The sequence below is a fragment of the Streptopelia decaocto genome (assembly GCF_964273445.1).
Source record: "Streptopelia decaocto genome assembly, chromosome: 2".
Lineage (NCBI taxonomy): Eukaryota > Metazoa > Chordata > Aves > Columbiformes > Columbidae > Streptopelia > Streptopelia decaocto.
In genome coordinates, this window is record NC_138655.1 from 145,275,094 (window position 1) to 145,291,899 (window position 16,806).

At 38.9% G+C, this 16,806-nt stretch overlaps 1 protein-coding gene across 4 annotated transcripts in view; it reads right to left on the minus strand.

The window, feature by feature from the left end:
* Positions 1–16,806, minus strand: part of ARHGAP21 (Rho GTPase activating protein 21) — a 116,350-nt gene that overhangs the window by 64,592 nt on the left and 34,952 nt on the right. For all 4 annotated transcript variants that reach the window (XM_082045918.1, XM_082045920.1, XM_082045919.1 and 1 more), the window contains one exon: positions 3,952–4,134. In XM_082045918.1, coding sequence (XP_081902044.1) covers positions 3,952–4,134 — 183 coding nt within the window. The remainder of the gene's footprint in view (positions 1–3,951; positions 4,135–16,806) is intronic.

Below are 16,806 nucleotides of genomic sequence, written 5' to 3' on the forward strand. Positions count from 1 at the left end.
GTGCAGGTAACTGTCACCTTGTCACGAGGGTATCAAGTTTTACTCTTACTCTTTACCCTGCTCATTCAGATGTTGCACAAGCACAATCCACATCTAAGGCAGGTGAACCACTGTGCCAGCTGGAGCACTGGTTGGGCTTATCTGACCAGGCATTGTAATTTCACACTGATGACAGTGGAAGTCTATAAAAGGCAGACCGTCACCTTTGTACATGTAAGGGTAGAAATATGTGCATCTAGAGTTCACCCTCACCAAACCCTCAGGTTTTGAACAGTTTGTTCTTTTCAAGAAAAAAAATCAGTAGTATCATTAAAAATAAAAGTTTTGCACTGTCGAGTTTTTCTAATTAGCACTGAAACAAAAGAAACCTTTGCTGAAGTTCTGCAACATTTAGAGACATCCATGAGATGGACCAGATAGACAGAACTTCATGTGCTTGACGGTACACTGGACTTTGCTTCTGCACAACTGACCCTCATTCTGTTAAGCTGGTACTTTGCACTTGCTGAGTAACAGGAGGAGAAGCCTCACAGCTCCTCCCTTATTGAACAGCAAGGGTAAGGTGTGCCTCCGGTCTGTGAAATACTGAGAGAAGGTGCACCCCCCAAAACAAAACAAAACAACAAACAAACAAAAACCCAATAACAACTGAAGTTAAGGCAGATACTACTAGGGTTAATATATTAAAGACAAGTGTATTTTGGGACTCCCAGTCAGCCAGAGCTTTGAGGCAGATCTGCCTACACCTCTTCCTTGTAGCAAGCTCCCCAGGACAACTGAAAAAACAAAATGGCTTTTCAACTGAGCAAAGGTTTTATTATACTAACAACTATAATACTTCTTAAATTTAAATAGAACCGCAACACCTCAGACACATCTAGGCAGAGAAGAGATTATTACAGATTCTTGTAAAATCCTTTGGGGTGGAATTCTTTGCTTCCAAGAAAGTTCATCTCAGTGCCTTCACAAGTTGCAGCCTTCTCCAGCCCACAGGAAGCTTTTCTTGGCATTCCCATCTATCTGTGTATTCCCAACTATCCCGCTGTGCTGTGATCTTTACCCTACCCTGTAGCCTACAAGCATTATGTTCTCTGTCCCAGCAATGCCCAGTGTTCAGCCCATGTGAGGAGTCTTGTCCTCTTCTCCCCAAAGAACTCTATCTGACCTGTCAACAGATTTTCAAACACCTACAAACTGCAAGCAACCAGGAGCAGAACTTAGAATGGCGAAATTTTCACTAGGTATTTCTGAATTAGAACAAAGAATGGGTATTAAAAGAAGAAATTCACAAAGAAAGGGGAAAGATTAACTGAAGGAAAACTCTTTTAGATGTTTTTCTTTCTCTTTACTGCCTCTACCAGTTTATGTTGACTTGCATTAAGATTCTGAGATCTTGAAATCTCTAGAGATCTGGAGATCTTGAAAACAATCAAATGAGCCAGAATGCAAAGCCTTCCCTGGGTTAAAAGAAGACCTCTGTGACAGCATCAGGTTGACATTTGTGGTAACAGTGGCTACAAGAAACTAGCATTGGATTGAGTAACTCTGGCTGTTGCGTCAATGGCATCTTTTAAGTTCTAGCTGTAACCTCCACCTTATGCCAGAGGCAAATAACTTTCTGTGTCCTCAAGTGTGAAGAAGGGACAAGGCTACTACAAGATTCAATATAGTCAGAAAACCAAATCCTCATTATCACTATTATATTACCCCTAAGGTGTGCAAAAGCAAAGACCTCACCCCTTCCAAGGCCCTTAAAATTTTGATCAATGAGGAAAGACAGCAGAATGATACTTGAGCTTCGAATCAATGACAGAGGTTGCAGTTAGCTGGTAACCAATATGAACTTTGGTCAGATAAGAACAGCACAGAAATCACATTAGCCTCATATCAGAGTCAGGCTGACAACATGTAAGTTTCATTCTTTGCATAATATGGGTTCACAGACTTCTTTAAAAGCCACTTTGTGAACACCCAGGAGTAATAATTTTTAAGATCTCTCCTTTTTTCACTACTATCTCATGGACATTAAAAGGAATAAGTGAGAATATAACAGCTCAGATTAGTTTACAGAAGTAGTGATCAAATGAACCTTACCATCCATAGAGGCAATTGAATCCCTGATGAAAGGTATTACAAGTATCCAATAACCTCATTATTTCCTTTCCAAAACCCAGGCAGGAATAGGAGTAAGTTAACAAGATTCTGACATATCAGGGAAGAAACAGAGGATGAAACAGGATGAGACCTCTCTTGCAGAAAAAGAGGCAGGTAGAACTTCAAGACACTCCAAGATTTACAGGTATCAGGCTCACTACATACTGCTTGGGTCTCCCTCTGAAACTATCTGAAATGAATGAGAGGTGAAGGGGTTACATGCCGTTATTTTTTTTTTTCCCACTTTTAGATTTATGTCCTTCCTTGTGCCTGTCTCCTGTATGCAAAAAAGGTATCATCATCCTCAGAGAGATCTAGTGATATATACAGGAAAGAAAAACTATCCAGTCACTTCTTAGTTAAGGAGATTCATCCTGCTTGGGCTGTTTATTTTCACTCTCAACTTGAACAGGGATTGTTGTTGGGAGGTGCTAACAAGCACACATAATTTGTTCTGCTCAGCTGAGTCTTCCCCACCCTCCTTCCTCTGTTTCACATTGGAATTCCACCAGACATTGCTCTTGGCTGACTGTCTATAACCTGTGTTAAAGGACAGAAATGCTGGGATCTCCTGATCCTGCTAACAGTCTCACAGCTTCAGTGACTCCATGTCAAGGGGAAAATATTTGGGCACTTAAGTGCAGGCTGAATAGCTGAAGTCAACTGGGAAAATGTGCCAACTTCCTCCGGCAAAGCTTTTCCTACTTCAAAATAAATCTTATAGCCACCACAGACAAAAAAGTTAGCAAAAAAGCTAACTTGAACAAAACGCTCCTGCAGAGACACAACTCAACCAGCTATCTGGAAAGAGTGGGAAGCTTCAATACCAATTCCCCACCTCAGTAAGAATCTATTATTTTGCTGAACTGGAAAAGCAAAAGCGAAACTGAGAGGTGGCATGGATTGCGAGAATTTGCATACTTGATTACTTTAAAATGAGCAAATGTTAGTTGAACTCACTAGGGAAAACACTTTCTTGATGTTCAGATTTGTACCAATATTAAACGGACTTTTTCACAACATGAGGTACTATAGCAACTTTCAAAAGGTTCAGTCACATAGAAGAATACTTAACACTCCTTGAGCAATTATTAATGGCTACCTGACATTTAGAACTACTTGTTTTAAACAAAAAAACAGTACAATATTTTGACATTTTATTTAAGAAAGTTGTCTTTTAACATATGCCTATATATACTTCTCTATTGACTAACAGGGAATTGCAGATTGTTGTTCTTTTCAGCAGAAAGAACATAACAGAGAAACACAACCTGTCTTTTTCAAGTTAAGTTTACAATACTCAGTTACAAACTGTGGTAAACGAATGTTTTTCCAGGCTACTGTCTTAGTATAATGGTATGACAAATTTCACTGGGGTAGTGGGTGTCAAACAAACGAATCAACCACAACAAAAAAGAAAACCCCAAGCCTCTTACCCTTAAAGTCTACACTTTTAAAAGGTGTACAGATTTTGGCACTGGCTTTGGGTAAAAAAAAAAAAAATAAATAAATAAAAAATAAAAAAATCTGTATTTCCATATTCTGCAATAACCACTGCATTTAGCTACAGCAACAAGTATTTTTAACTCAGGTGAGCTTCTACTCAGTCTATTCCTCTGTATTGGACTAGACCAGTGCTATCAAACAATGCAATCAAGTGAGCCCACCCACCTTACACACACACGATCTTTCATCTGTCTAAGACATACATACATTTACTTTCAAGCAAACTCGATTTTTGACCCTAAAAGGTACAATAAAGCTATATGTAAGTGATTCATCATCAATTTCACTTACTTTAAAAGAAAACTGAACTGCAGATTCTGGAGGGTAAACTATGAAGTGTCTTAAAGTGAAGCCAAAACCCTGAGATGTCCTCCTTAGCTTGACAGTTTTGGGACCAGGCCAAGAGAAAGTTTCTTCTTCCTCGGATGGTGATATAACTTCACTCTGCTCTTTTCCATCTTTATTTTTTGATGCCTAAAATAAAAGAGACACATATAGAATTTATAATTTAGATAAAAAAAAAAAAAAAACCACAACACCACAAAAAACAAACCAAGCCCCCCCCCCAAAAAAAAACCACCACCAAACCATTCCTGTGCACTTAAAAATGTAATTTTTCCCTCCCCTAACTAAAATAACTTGATGATCACTAACATTTTAAAAATAAATATGCGTTGTAAATTAGCATCCCATACAGCATTACGCTTCTGGTCATATCACATACAGAATTATTCTTAAATTTTAAATTAAGTTAGATATTAAGGAGGTCAATGTACAACAGCAAAAGGCTCATATTAACCACAGGAAATATACACAGTTTGCATGTTTTATTTGCTTCCTACTGTACTTTGATACAAACACAAGGATGCTTTGTGCCTTCTGAGACCCCATTTCTGGATGCACATAGTTCACACACATACGTACAAAACCAACTCCTCTTTTCCCTATAATACAGGCATGGTTTTCTCTACTAGCATCTCCTCACTTAAAACAACCACAACAGAAGTGAAAAACATATGCAATTAGTTTGGCTTCTTCAGCAAGACACACTTTTCCTCTAGTCGTATCTTTGACCTCATCTTTGTTTTTTATGCTCTTAGCTACATTGTCTGATGTTTCAGTATGCAAATCCTAAACATACAAGTAAAAATATTTAATTTCCTTTTCCAGTCCTACTGCAATCCCTCATCTCATGCAGAAATAGAACATCTTGGTTTTTTTCTTAAGAGTAACTTTATATACCTGGGACTCAAGCATCATGTTATTATAAAATACATATCTTCTCAGATTATATGAAATCTGCCATTTCAATTTTCAAAGTGAGTGCCACACCACACATAGATTTTTCAAACCAAAGGCAGAAGACATACAAAGAAAGCACACAAAACCCCATGACCTTCCTCTAAATATTCCAGTTCAACGATGCGTGAAACAAATCTAGATACCAGAGCCTATGGCCTATTCAAAGGGTATTCAAACAGAAATAATAGTCTTCTTGTCCTTCTGTAGCTCTGCTGCTGTGGTTCAGCAACTGGCTGATACGCGTCAGAATTTACTGCTTGGTTTTATCCCTGGGCTGCTCCAAAATAACCCCTTTTAGTTCAAGCCTTGTAGCTGGGATGTCAAGCTGCACTGCTTAACACCAAGGTGGACCCAGCCAACTCCAGTCAATATCTATAGAGAAGACGAAGCATTTCTACTCTAACCACACTGACAGCAACACGTATTACCATAAGGAAAATGTTGCATCTGTGTAGCAAGATAGTTAACCCACCAAACAACATTCTGAATTCAGATGTGTAGAACACAACACATTCCTGCACACGTTTGTCCTCAGAAATCCACATCTTGGTATGTGCAACAGGGAGAACAAGGAAATACCAGCCAGTGCTTCAAAGATCAGCTGCCCTACCTCCAACAACCTCTTCTTCATCAAGGAAAAACATAAAAATGGAGACGGGTCTTGGTGCCACAACCAAGCCAGGAAATGGAACCACTTCTGGAACCAGAAAATGCAAAGAACCCAGCACAGCCCAACAGCACCCTGCTCCTCTGAAAAGCCTGGAAGGATTATCATCAGATTTCAGAAAGAACAATAAATACAAAGGACTTGATCTCAGCCTAGTCTGTCCTCATCTATTACCTTCATTCATGTTTTAAATTGTTAGTGTGAAACTAAAAACACTGTGCAATTAGATGACTAACGAATGAAAAATTAGTGAGAACTGTAGAACTGCCAAGATTAATGGCTTTAACCTAAAGCTCAAGCGATGCAAAGATTAAGGTAAAAGTTACATAATCCTTTAGCCCAGGAATGTCAAACTCACTTTCACCAGGGGCCACATCAGCCTCACAGTTGCCTTCAAAGGGCCAAACGTAACTACTCCTACGTTTATACAGTCCTAAAATTACATTCATCCCTTTGAAGGCAATCATGAGGCTGATGTGACCCCCGGTGAGAGTGAGTTTGACACCCCTGGTTTAGACTAAGGATGGGGTTTCTTATCGAGGTGCTCCCCACCAATCTGTTCAGCTTCTGAACATGACAGCATTTTTTTCAGTTGTGCACAAATAAATGTTCCATCTCAGTCTTTCAATCTCATGACATGAGCAGAAACCAGAGCCAGTAAGAACATTTTGATCTAGTAAACTGGCAAAAGAAATCGCTCCTAATAAAAAAAAAAATATCACTGGCCTCTGAAAAATGACAGTGATTTCCTCCATTAAGTGACAGGCAGTAATCCATCTAATTAACATTCCCTTGCAGCCTTTTGTTTCTCCTCTCAATTTTTTATAGGCAACACTTGATACAGAAGTTTTGAACAATCGTAAACAACTGTGTCACACAAGGTCAAAAAATTTTAATAAGCAAATACCTATCATTATGGACATGTTACAGCAAGCTTAAACGTAGCCCTGAAAAACAGAAGTCTACACTATGCTTGAACAGAAGCCTACACTACACTTGAATCTTTTTTCTGACAAAAACCTCCTTAATTAGCCAAAAGATAATTTTAGTATCTATAACAACTGATCACTGAAGTTCACATATAGTTATATGCTGTAACCTCAGCTCAAAATCCAGCCATACAGAACTTCACCAGGTCTGAGAAGTGGAAGCACTTGACTATAGCGAGGAAAAAACCTCTAGTTTCCTTGTAATTTCACATAAACTTTTAGCATTAATGGAAGTGGCTGAAGTAGCAGCTGTTTGTAAACAACAGTACTCCCCAGTCAAACCATCGTTACTGGAAGGAGCATGCCAGAAGTGAAAGGTTATCTTCATGCCATCCTTGAACCCCTGTGAGGTCTGCCAAAAGGGCAACAGAAAAAGCCAACATTAATAATAAATGTAAAACATGTTCAGTAATGGAAACTTTCAGCCACCACTATGAACAAGAAAAAATCTGAATTATAAAGAAAAGAGTCAACATCTGTTGAGTCACCCTGTGACATTTCCAAACACAGCACACCCACCAGAATATTGCTTGCCAGAGAAGGCTTTAAAAAGGAACAAGCAAAGTTTTCAAAAACACAAACAAGGATGCAAGACAGCAAGCCAAGAAACAGATGATGTTTAGCATAGGCAAGAATAGGTTACTGAAGGCAGAGTTCCTCCATGGTTTTCCTTGCAAGCCAAAAGTGATAGTAATCAAGTTATGAATACATAAATATCTCATGTCCTTAAGGCGATTTGTCTTCCGGGTAGATTCATTTGCATTTCAAGAGGATGAAAAATGAATACTAGATTTTATTTAAAAATCAAATAAAATGAAGGTTATTATGCCATATTCCATCCTGAACATCTGTATGTTTGTTCCTCTACAGATTCCATGCTCAAAGTCAGAATGCATACAGTCAAGTTCAAGGCCTGAAGAATCCCAGGCTACTAAAAATGATTCAAGCATCATCTCCCTCAGGATTTCTTCATACAAGGTTTGTGCACAAAGTATCTCAAAGCATCGTTTCCTGTTATATGCAATTACAAAGACATATAACAGATGCTTAAGTGGATTGTAAAATGGAAACTGTTTTTGAATATTGTATTTAACCCCTTTTTCTGAGCAATTAAAGCATTCATGAAAAATCGGACTACATGAATCACTGGGAGCTTAACACACAGTAACAGAATTATGTAAAATCAGTAAATAACACTGATGTTTGTAAATGATACTATTTACAAATAAAAGTAAATCTCAAATCAGTAATTTCCCCTTATATCAGCCTAAAGAAAAGGTGAACACACCCAACTTGCATGCTCTGCAACACCCCTCTCATTTTTCAGCTTCTGAACAAATTACAGAGAGAATTACATAGAGGATGATAAAAATCCTTAAGTGACCCTTAGGTAACTGCAATACCAGCTATCAATAAACAACTGTCATCTTGACTATCTAATCAGATAAATAAGTATACTCTGAGTTCTGAATACTGTTTTCATAGATGAATAATAGAGGACACAAGACATAACTGATATATCGCACCATCAATCCCTAAAAAATCATTGACGACCTTTTAAAGTTGGTGCAAGTAATCCATTTTCATCTGTATTTCATCTTCGTGTTCAGTACACAAGTTCAAAATTACTTCTCAAGACACTTGGGACCTGCATCCAGACTTACACTACACTGATTTTTAAACCTTTTTCATGCTTTAACGTTTAGAAACGTCAGAATAAATTATGTAAGTGGAAGTCTCATTGTGTGTTACCCGAACTACATTTTCTGGAACCTAAATCTGTATTAAAGAGAGGAAGGAAAAAACCAACCACACAAAAAAAACCAGACCACTACATCACCACAACACACAAAGACAAAACCCCACCAGACCAATGAGGTCAACACGAGCATGAAAACAACCTGTGCTAATCGGGGCCTGCTTCAACCCTATTTAGCACTAATGTACCAAGAAACGGGATACCTGAAATAGCAATTCTGCTAGAGGGACATATGCTGAAAAGAAAATGGACTAATGTCACCTTATTTTACTGATTCAACAGCCATCATATTGTTTGTTTTGTTTTGGTCAGTAATGACATAAGCCAGAGGCAAAAAGGATCTTGACTGTGGTTATTAATCCCCAAAATCACCCCAAGACAGGAACAGGATATTCCAAATGCTATAATATATGTGGCGCTCATTTGAAAACAATTGATATTTCTTGTATCAGATAACTTCTTTTCCCTAGTTTTTGTCCCCAAATAGCTATCACTTAGCCAACTGCCCCGATAAATCTGCAATTTCAGATTTAAAAAAAAAAAAAAATAAAAAAAATCAATCTTTGTTAACAGTGTTATTTTCTGTGACAAAGTAAAAGGTCCTTTAAAAAGGTAACAGTGAAAGAAAAGGTCCTTTCTTGCTAAGGCTACAGAACAGAAGAAAAATAAACTGCCAATATGGGCAAGAAAACACTGTTATCTACAGAACAACAGCAGGTTTCACTGCAAGTCAGCCTTCGTTTCTTTAATAATCAGATGACTTTCAAATAAAGTTATAACAAGCCACTGACCCATTTAATCTCAACCATACTTCAAATCAACTTCAAATCGCTTTGCTAGAAGCCGACAAAAAGTCAAATGAAGCAATAAAGAATATATCCCTTAACAAATACTTCTACTTTTTTTGGTCCATCTGTCTGATCAGTAATGATGAAGCAAAGAAATGTACCATGCCTAGAAGAGAACACATCCCCTTGACCCTTGCAATTTCCTCCTGTGGTGACAGGCCTGCATACAAGTTGACATGGGGAGAGTAAAATACAATATACTGGAGAATGCAAAGTTCCCTGGTCCTCCAACATGATAAAAAACAAACACAAATCCTCCAAAACACACTGCTCTTCCATGCTCTTAAAAAATGTAATACTTCCTCTGAAACACCTAAGACAGTCAGAACCTTAAGGCAGCCAGAGAAAAGGTTTGAGATGTATTATCTCCATCCTCTTCTGGAGTACAGGATGGTATATCCAGCACCCAGATGAAGCCAGACAATGTTTGATCTTAGTAGCACATCACAAGTAGAATCAGGCACACCAGGTGCCAAATGCATCTTTTCCTTTCAGTTCTCCTCAAGCTCACAAATCCAAGATTTCACAGGATCACATTTATAAAGACAAATACTATGATCACACACTGAAACACTCTCAAGCCAGATAAGACATTTCTAATGTCTTTAAATCGGACTGGAACGTACAAATACCATCTTACACAGAAGTAAGCCACTTCCAGCCAAAGAAAATTAATTACTAACACAAAGGTGACACCTTAAGCAAATCCATCCTCCAGGTATCTGGGACACAGCTTTGTCCTCAAACCAAACTTTTAAATTAGTTCCATCACTTTCAGCCTCAGCAACATGTTCATCTCACTGAAAAAATCCCAGCAAAAAGATAAGAAAGAATACTGGAATGCAGAAAACCCAACACCTTCATAACAATTTTAGGCCTCCATGTCAAATATCTGCTTGTTCAAACTTCTGATTTTTATACACAACAAAATGTTGTGGTCTTCCCATGAATAGGCAGGAAGGATGTTGTGGAAGACAGAAATTCAGGCAGGCAATATAACATGGCAGTAAACGTACTGGAAGCGTCTTTCCCTCAGAGCACTCTTACATCATTTTCTGTCCTTGCAAGGTAGCTACAAGGTGTAGCCATCGGTACCACCAAACCCATGCTGATGGTCAGGAATCAGTCTCCCAGACTGGTGGGATAAGCAGAAACCTATAAAAATTCTAGATGTATCACCTTGGATGCTAGTTGACATTATAAGAAACAATAAAAAAGGCACACCTAGAATTTACCAAAAGGAAGTGGGGGGAGAAAAACATTAATTAAATATTTAACAGCTAAACGTACAAGGCTTGCTAAGAAACTTTAAGCCAAATTCCAAAGGTATCAGGTATTTGCAGCAGTGCATGCATAATACCAGTCACTCAAAGAAGTTATCCCTTCTTTACTAACTCCAAAATTAGCCTATATGGTTCATTAACAAATCATCCCAAACATTTCAGTATTTTGACTGTCAAACTAGAGCATTTATTTTTGCATGCTGCCACAAAGTGCCCTTCACACTAAACAAGCAACAAGGTTAAAATATATATATATATAAAATTGCTAATCACTCTTTAATTTATGTACAGATTTAAGCTCAGGGCAGATATATAATAAACATGAATTAACTACACCTATATACATGCTCTATCAACTCCACTGGACTTTTCTCTCTCATGCTCTCTCTCCCTCCACATAACAAGACATCATACAGCCTTGAGGATGTAAAGAACTCTGTATGCAAAGCCTTTGCCTTAAATAATGCTTTTTCAAAAAATAATTCTACTTTCAGAGTCTGTCCATGTAATTTGACTCTCGTTATCTATTCTCCTTTAAAAACTAAATTCTCATCACGTTCAAACCTTGCCATTAAGCATTCCTGTGACTTCTAATTTAATCAGAAAGCACATCTTTTCTGGCTACGTTTAGAAATACAAATATCACTTGGGCATGGCTAAGCGTAATCACCTCCTGTTCATGTCAAACTGAACTTTACTAAGTAGAAATAAATCACTATATGGTAAAAATAAACATTTCCCCCGTCCAATAATGAGTTTGACTCTCAGTATACAGCTTACATGCAATACAAAGTCACAGTACAATACATACAACACAATGGTATATACAATATATTTATGTAATTGCTGATATTTACTATGTGCTAACGTGTATTTTTTATTAACAGCACTTCACTAAAACTAGACATGACTGTAATGCAGTAGCTTGGAGTGGAAGTAGTTCAGGATGAATGAGTTTGTCCACACAGTGCCACTGCAAGAGCACACTCTGAACAGAAAATTCAGGCAGTTTGAGACATGGAGATGTACTGAAGCAGAGAAGAAGAAAGTGCTTCCTAGCCCAGAACAGCCCTAAGTATTCCTCCATTCTTTTGCCATTGATCATACCCAACAAACCGTGCTGGACCTACTGACTGACAGCAACACCCTTGGAGCACAAGACAGAATTATCCATCTCCTGTCCACTTCAGTGCTATATATCTGCAGGAAGGGCTCGGTTGCCTAATGCTAGTAACTGCTGAGCCTGTTTTCAGCAGGTATCAAGAGGAGGCTGCCTTGCCATGAAGCACCTGAAACTGGAAATGAAGATGTAAACAAGCCCTCAAAGCTCAGAAGATCAAACCACTGCAGAACCACTCTCACCACAAGAGAAAGACAAGATGTGGAGATAAGTGAAGGATGAGTCCTCACACATACAAGGATCAGTAGATGGCATTCAACACAGACTGATACAACTGGCCCAGTCAGGGCCCCTCTCCAGGGCCACCGCTAACAGCAGAAGACAGTTTGCTTTTCGTATGGGGAGGCACAGTTCCTCCACGCAGCAGCTCTTAATGAAGGCAGGGGTGAATGAAAGATCAGTCTCCAGAGGAAGAGTTCTCTTAACTCCAAAACTCAGGGAAAGTGTCAGCTCTCAGCGTTACCAGGGCTCCCATTCACCTCTGAAGGGGCGGGTATGCCTATGTGCAGGATATTTGCTGAGACTCCTCAACACTAACACTTCTCTTGATTTGCAGCAGAGGGGCTTTCAGTAACTGGAAAAGATAATAAAGATAAACAAACTGCAGAACTCAACTAGGTCTCCACAACAAGATGCAAATCCTTTATGACTCCAGATAGAAAGTTACTACAATGAATGGTTTCAATATCAAACAACAGGGAAACAGAAATAAATTATCAGCAATTGCCATAAGACTTAGGGTGAGGATGGGCAATGTAATTTCTCCTGTTTGCTGCTCAGCTAGGCTGTGCAGGAGGGCTCTAAGCAGCCACCAGCAGCAGTGAAGAGATCTCTGAGCATCTCGCTCACACTCAGCTCCCTGATGGATGTTGCTGATAGCCATAACCAGCCAAGACATTTTGGAGCAAGGGCGGGGCAATAAATATGTGAATGTCACTCCACGGAGTGACCACAGGCCTTGGTGTTTCCCTCACAGCAGACCTCTTTTTATCATTTTGATGCACTGTTACAGCACTAAGGCCACATGGCCACAGCAACATGTCCTGTGCAGGGGACTAACCAAAGTTAATTTAGGTATTTGCTAGGATATGGTCCTGGCAGCAAACCTACCACTATCTTTTAGGAGTGCGAGTCCTGCCCAGATGGAATACAAGCCTGGAATATGATTTTAATTCAATTACGAAGGCAGCAGCTGCCTGCCCACAGCAGAGATCAGTGAGAACACCAACGCAGATTCTGAAGCACATCACATAACTGAATAACCCATTCAATAAAATACATAAAACATGCCCTCAAATCAAGCCCAGGTAAGGAGAAAGGCTTAACAGAGTGATATAGGACTATTCCAAAGGTACAAAGAGGGAAATCTGCAACCTTTCCAAAGCCAAGTGTCTGTGCCAGCACAGCAGATGGCTACAGGCCCAGGGAAGGAGACAAGCATCACTGTCATGCACCAGGCAGGCTGCAGAGCTGGCTTGGTGGTGGAAGGAGAAGGACAGAGAGAAATGTGTTTCTGTGTACTTTTATAACTACTATTATAGCAAACACAATCATTCAAAAGGAGAAATGGTATTTTCAAGATAAAGGATTTCAGTTCTCAAAAAGGTCAAGGCACACGAAGAAAATAAACAAAAACCTCCACACATGCAGTTTATTGCACAGCTTAAACTTTCCTTAATGTGCTCCTCTGTTCATGAAAGGCTGCTTTGTAAAGCACAGCAGTTAGTGCTCATGTCAGTCTCATCACTACTCCAGAGGACCTGAAAAGCAAAGCTGATGGATATCTACAGCAACCTTTACTTTCCTTCCTCACATTAAAACACTCACACGTTTATATTGCATTTTTCCCCCTGAACACAAATACAGAAAAGCAAGAAGGGTTAGAGGAAGCCTGTACTTGAAAAATTCCATTTTGATTTGAAATCAAGTTCCTCCATTACAACATAAATAACTAGCTTTACACTGGCAAACCACTCAAGGATTTGGTGACATGACAGTCTGAAAAAGGATTCTCTCAAAAATGCCACTTCATGTGTGTGTTCAACTAAAATTTGTTCAGTTTCCCTGGCTCTGGATTAAACACAGTGACACCAACTGGCTCTAAACAGAGCCTAGCTGGACATACTTGCTTGACTGAAAGGAGTGTGCAGCTTCTCAGGCCAGGAGAGATGAGAAAGAGTTGTTCTTCAAAGCAGGGAGAATCTTGCCCTACAAAGTCTGGTTGGACTTGAAATAGCTTCTTTTACACAGAGCAAACTCTGGTTTTCTTACATAGTAGTTCTGATACCTGGACTTCTTGCACTATGCTCTTAACTTCACCAAGAACAAGATCAGGTCTAGCATGATCTGGCCTGCGCTCCACAGCTCAAACAGACTTCTCCAGCTTGAGCACCTAATCCCCAAATTATCCAGATGTATACATAAAACAGCTTATCAGATCTCCCTTTAAATACCAGCTAATAGCAAGTTTAGCATACTTCAAATCATTACAACAATCCTAATCTACCATATGAATATCTATATTTTTATATGCATACATACAAAAAGTATACTATTTTGTGCATGTGTGCATAGATAGACATATATTTGTAGCAGCTTGTCTACATCCAAGTACTGTACTACTTTACCAAGATTCTTTTCAAACCTAATTAAGTGCACTTCAGTTTAGATCATGCCATATACTTCCACAAAGCAACAGCCAATTTCAAGCAACACCACCAACAAAGAGTAAAAAAGTATAAGGACTTCATAGGACAAACTATTTACACCATATATTTTTGTTTTTATCTTGCATTTACTATTTACAATAAAGACCACACAGTTCATAGTATTAAATTTAGTCAGAAAAACGTTAAAAACAAAAAGAAATCAAGAGCTTCCTTGTTTTCTTATAGGCTCATTAGCAAGAGCCTCCCCTCTTAACAGCTACATCCTTAAACTGGAAAGAAAGGAAACATCTGCAGGGCTGGTAGCATAACAGCAAAATGTCATGTGATCTTATTTTAGCTAAATTGAAGCTTTTACTTCTCTGCTTGTTCTGTCGCTGCTTGTTAAGAATAGGAAATGCTTTGTCCTCACCTTACAGTCTAATCTGGAAATATCAGAGACAGGAGACAAGAAAGCACACCTCTGCCCCTCAGCATTGAAGCACTGTTTGAAGTTACCCCATGCTTGATAGAAGAACCTTCTCAGCAGTCTAACCAAAGTCATAAACAGTGGTTTGCACAGAGTCACCACCTGTCAAGCACTGCCTTACATTGCTTCTTTCAGCCTATGGGAACTTTCTGATAGACCCAGGAATAGAAGCCACCCCATGACCCACTCTGCTTCCTACAAATGGGGAGAGAACAATAAGAAACATGGCCAATGTCCCCAGATAAGTACACTGCTGCAAAAATAGGAGCTAGTTTCAATGAAACTGCTCTTTTGCTTTCAAGAATAATGTGGACTTTATCAAGCACACAACAGACCAGATAACTTCTACTACACTTTAACATACCTATTTACACACACAAGATAGCTTCGCAGAAGCCATTAAGAAAAACAAGATCACCACACAGTGTAAAGCCTGACCTGCACATACTCCATTTCAATAACCAGATGTACCACAGTTTTAAACTAATGTCAGCTCTGAAACGACCTACTCATTTTCCCCAGTTCATATCGTTCCTCGCCTCTGTAGCCAGAGGCTATGTCTTGGTTCAAAATATTATCAACTCTGCAAGTGACATAGTTTAAGCTGGCCAAACCATCCAAGAGAGCACCTGCTTTTCCACAGCCTTTGTCTCTACAGCAAAACTCTGTGCTTGGACGGGGCTACTCCACGATGTAGCTACAATGCTGAGTAGGGACTTTACTTTGTGGGCTCAGCAGTGGGACACAAATACCTACATTTGATAGAGTGCAAGTGCACTGTGTATGAGGCTGATCTGATCTTATTGAAATTACTGAACTGTTCAATGTAAACAGAATATGCTCATTCCTGTTCTACAAACAAGAAAACCATTTGAAGACTAGCCACAGCACTTCATCTGCATAAACGCATCATCGTACCTGCTGATAATTCAAGCTGTTAAGATCATTCAGTTCTGCAATACTGCAGCTTTACTCAAGATTTTATTTCATGAACAACAGAAATGTCTCTGACCTGCCCAAAGCCAAAAGGAAGACCTGAAGATCACAGAATTGACCCTCAACATCCAAATCCAAACTATCACCCTAAAAACATGGTTATTGCAAGTGAGCTGTTATTCCAGAGTCTCGACTCTGCCAAGGATTTACCTGGACATATGGGGAGAGTTTTAAAAACAACTGACTTAAGAACTATGCATTTCAAGACTTAAGAAGTTTAACAGAGAGAACATGGCTAGGACCACCACAAAATGCATCAGGATTCTTTACATACCCACACACATAGCTTCCCTCCTCAAAAAAACCCTCTGTACAGCTTGAGCTACTCAGTGTTAAAGCTTTCTAATACAGAGACTATTAATAAACTCCTGCAGACAAACTCACCACTTAAATATAACCCATGTTTCAAGATAACTAATTTGAACATACTATATAATGTGCAAATTAACACATTGTAAGTTAAATTATTTCAAAACCATACATTTATAATCCATTTTGCATGTACAGAGAAAGAAAAGCAGCTTTTTCAGTTAAGAACTTCATTTACCAAGATAGAATGCACAGGAAGATGCTTAAAAAGGACTGTGAAGTCATTAACCTGAAAAAAACTTAAATCTTTATGCCCAGAGATGAGATATCTCTAAGAGGATAAAGAGGAGAAAGTTGTCTACAGGATCTTCAGTTTAGCTGCAAATCCAGAAGCTTCTGAACACTGACTTATGCAGCGATCATACATGATCTGCATATTTCCTCACAGTTTGCATTGAATATGTCAGCAAGAATGACTGATTCAGATGACTAAGACTGCATTTGTATCTCTGTCTGCAGATTGGGGTGGGGGAAGAGAGGAAATCTATTTTAACACAAATCTATTCACTTATTTAAGAACTACTTGCCTTTGCATGCCTATTACTATGGCTGGAATTGCTCACTGTTGTCGAGTTACTTCACTGCACTTCTGAACATTACAAGATGTTTCTCCAGAAA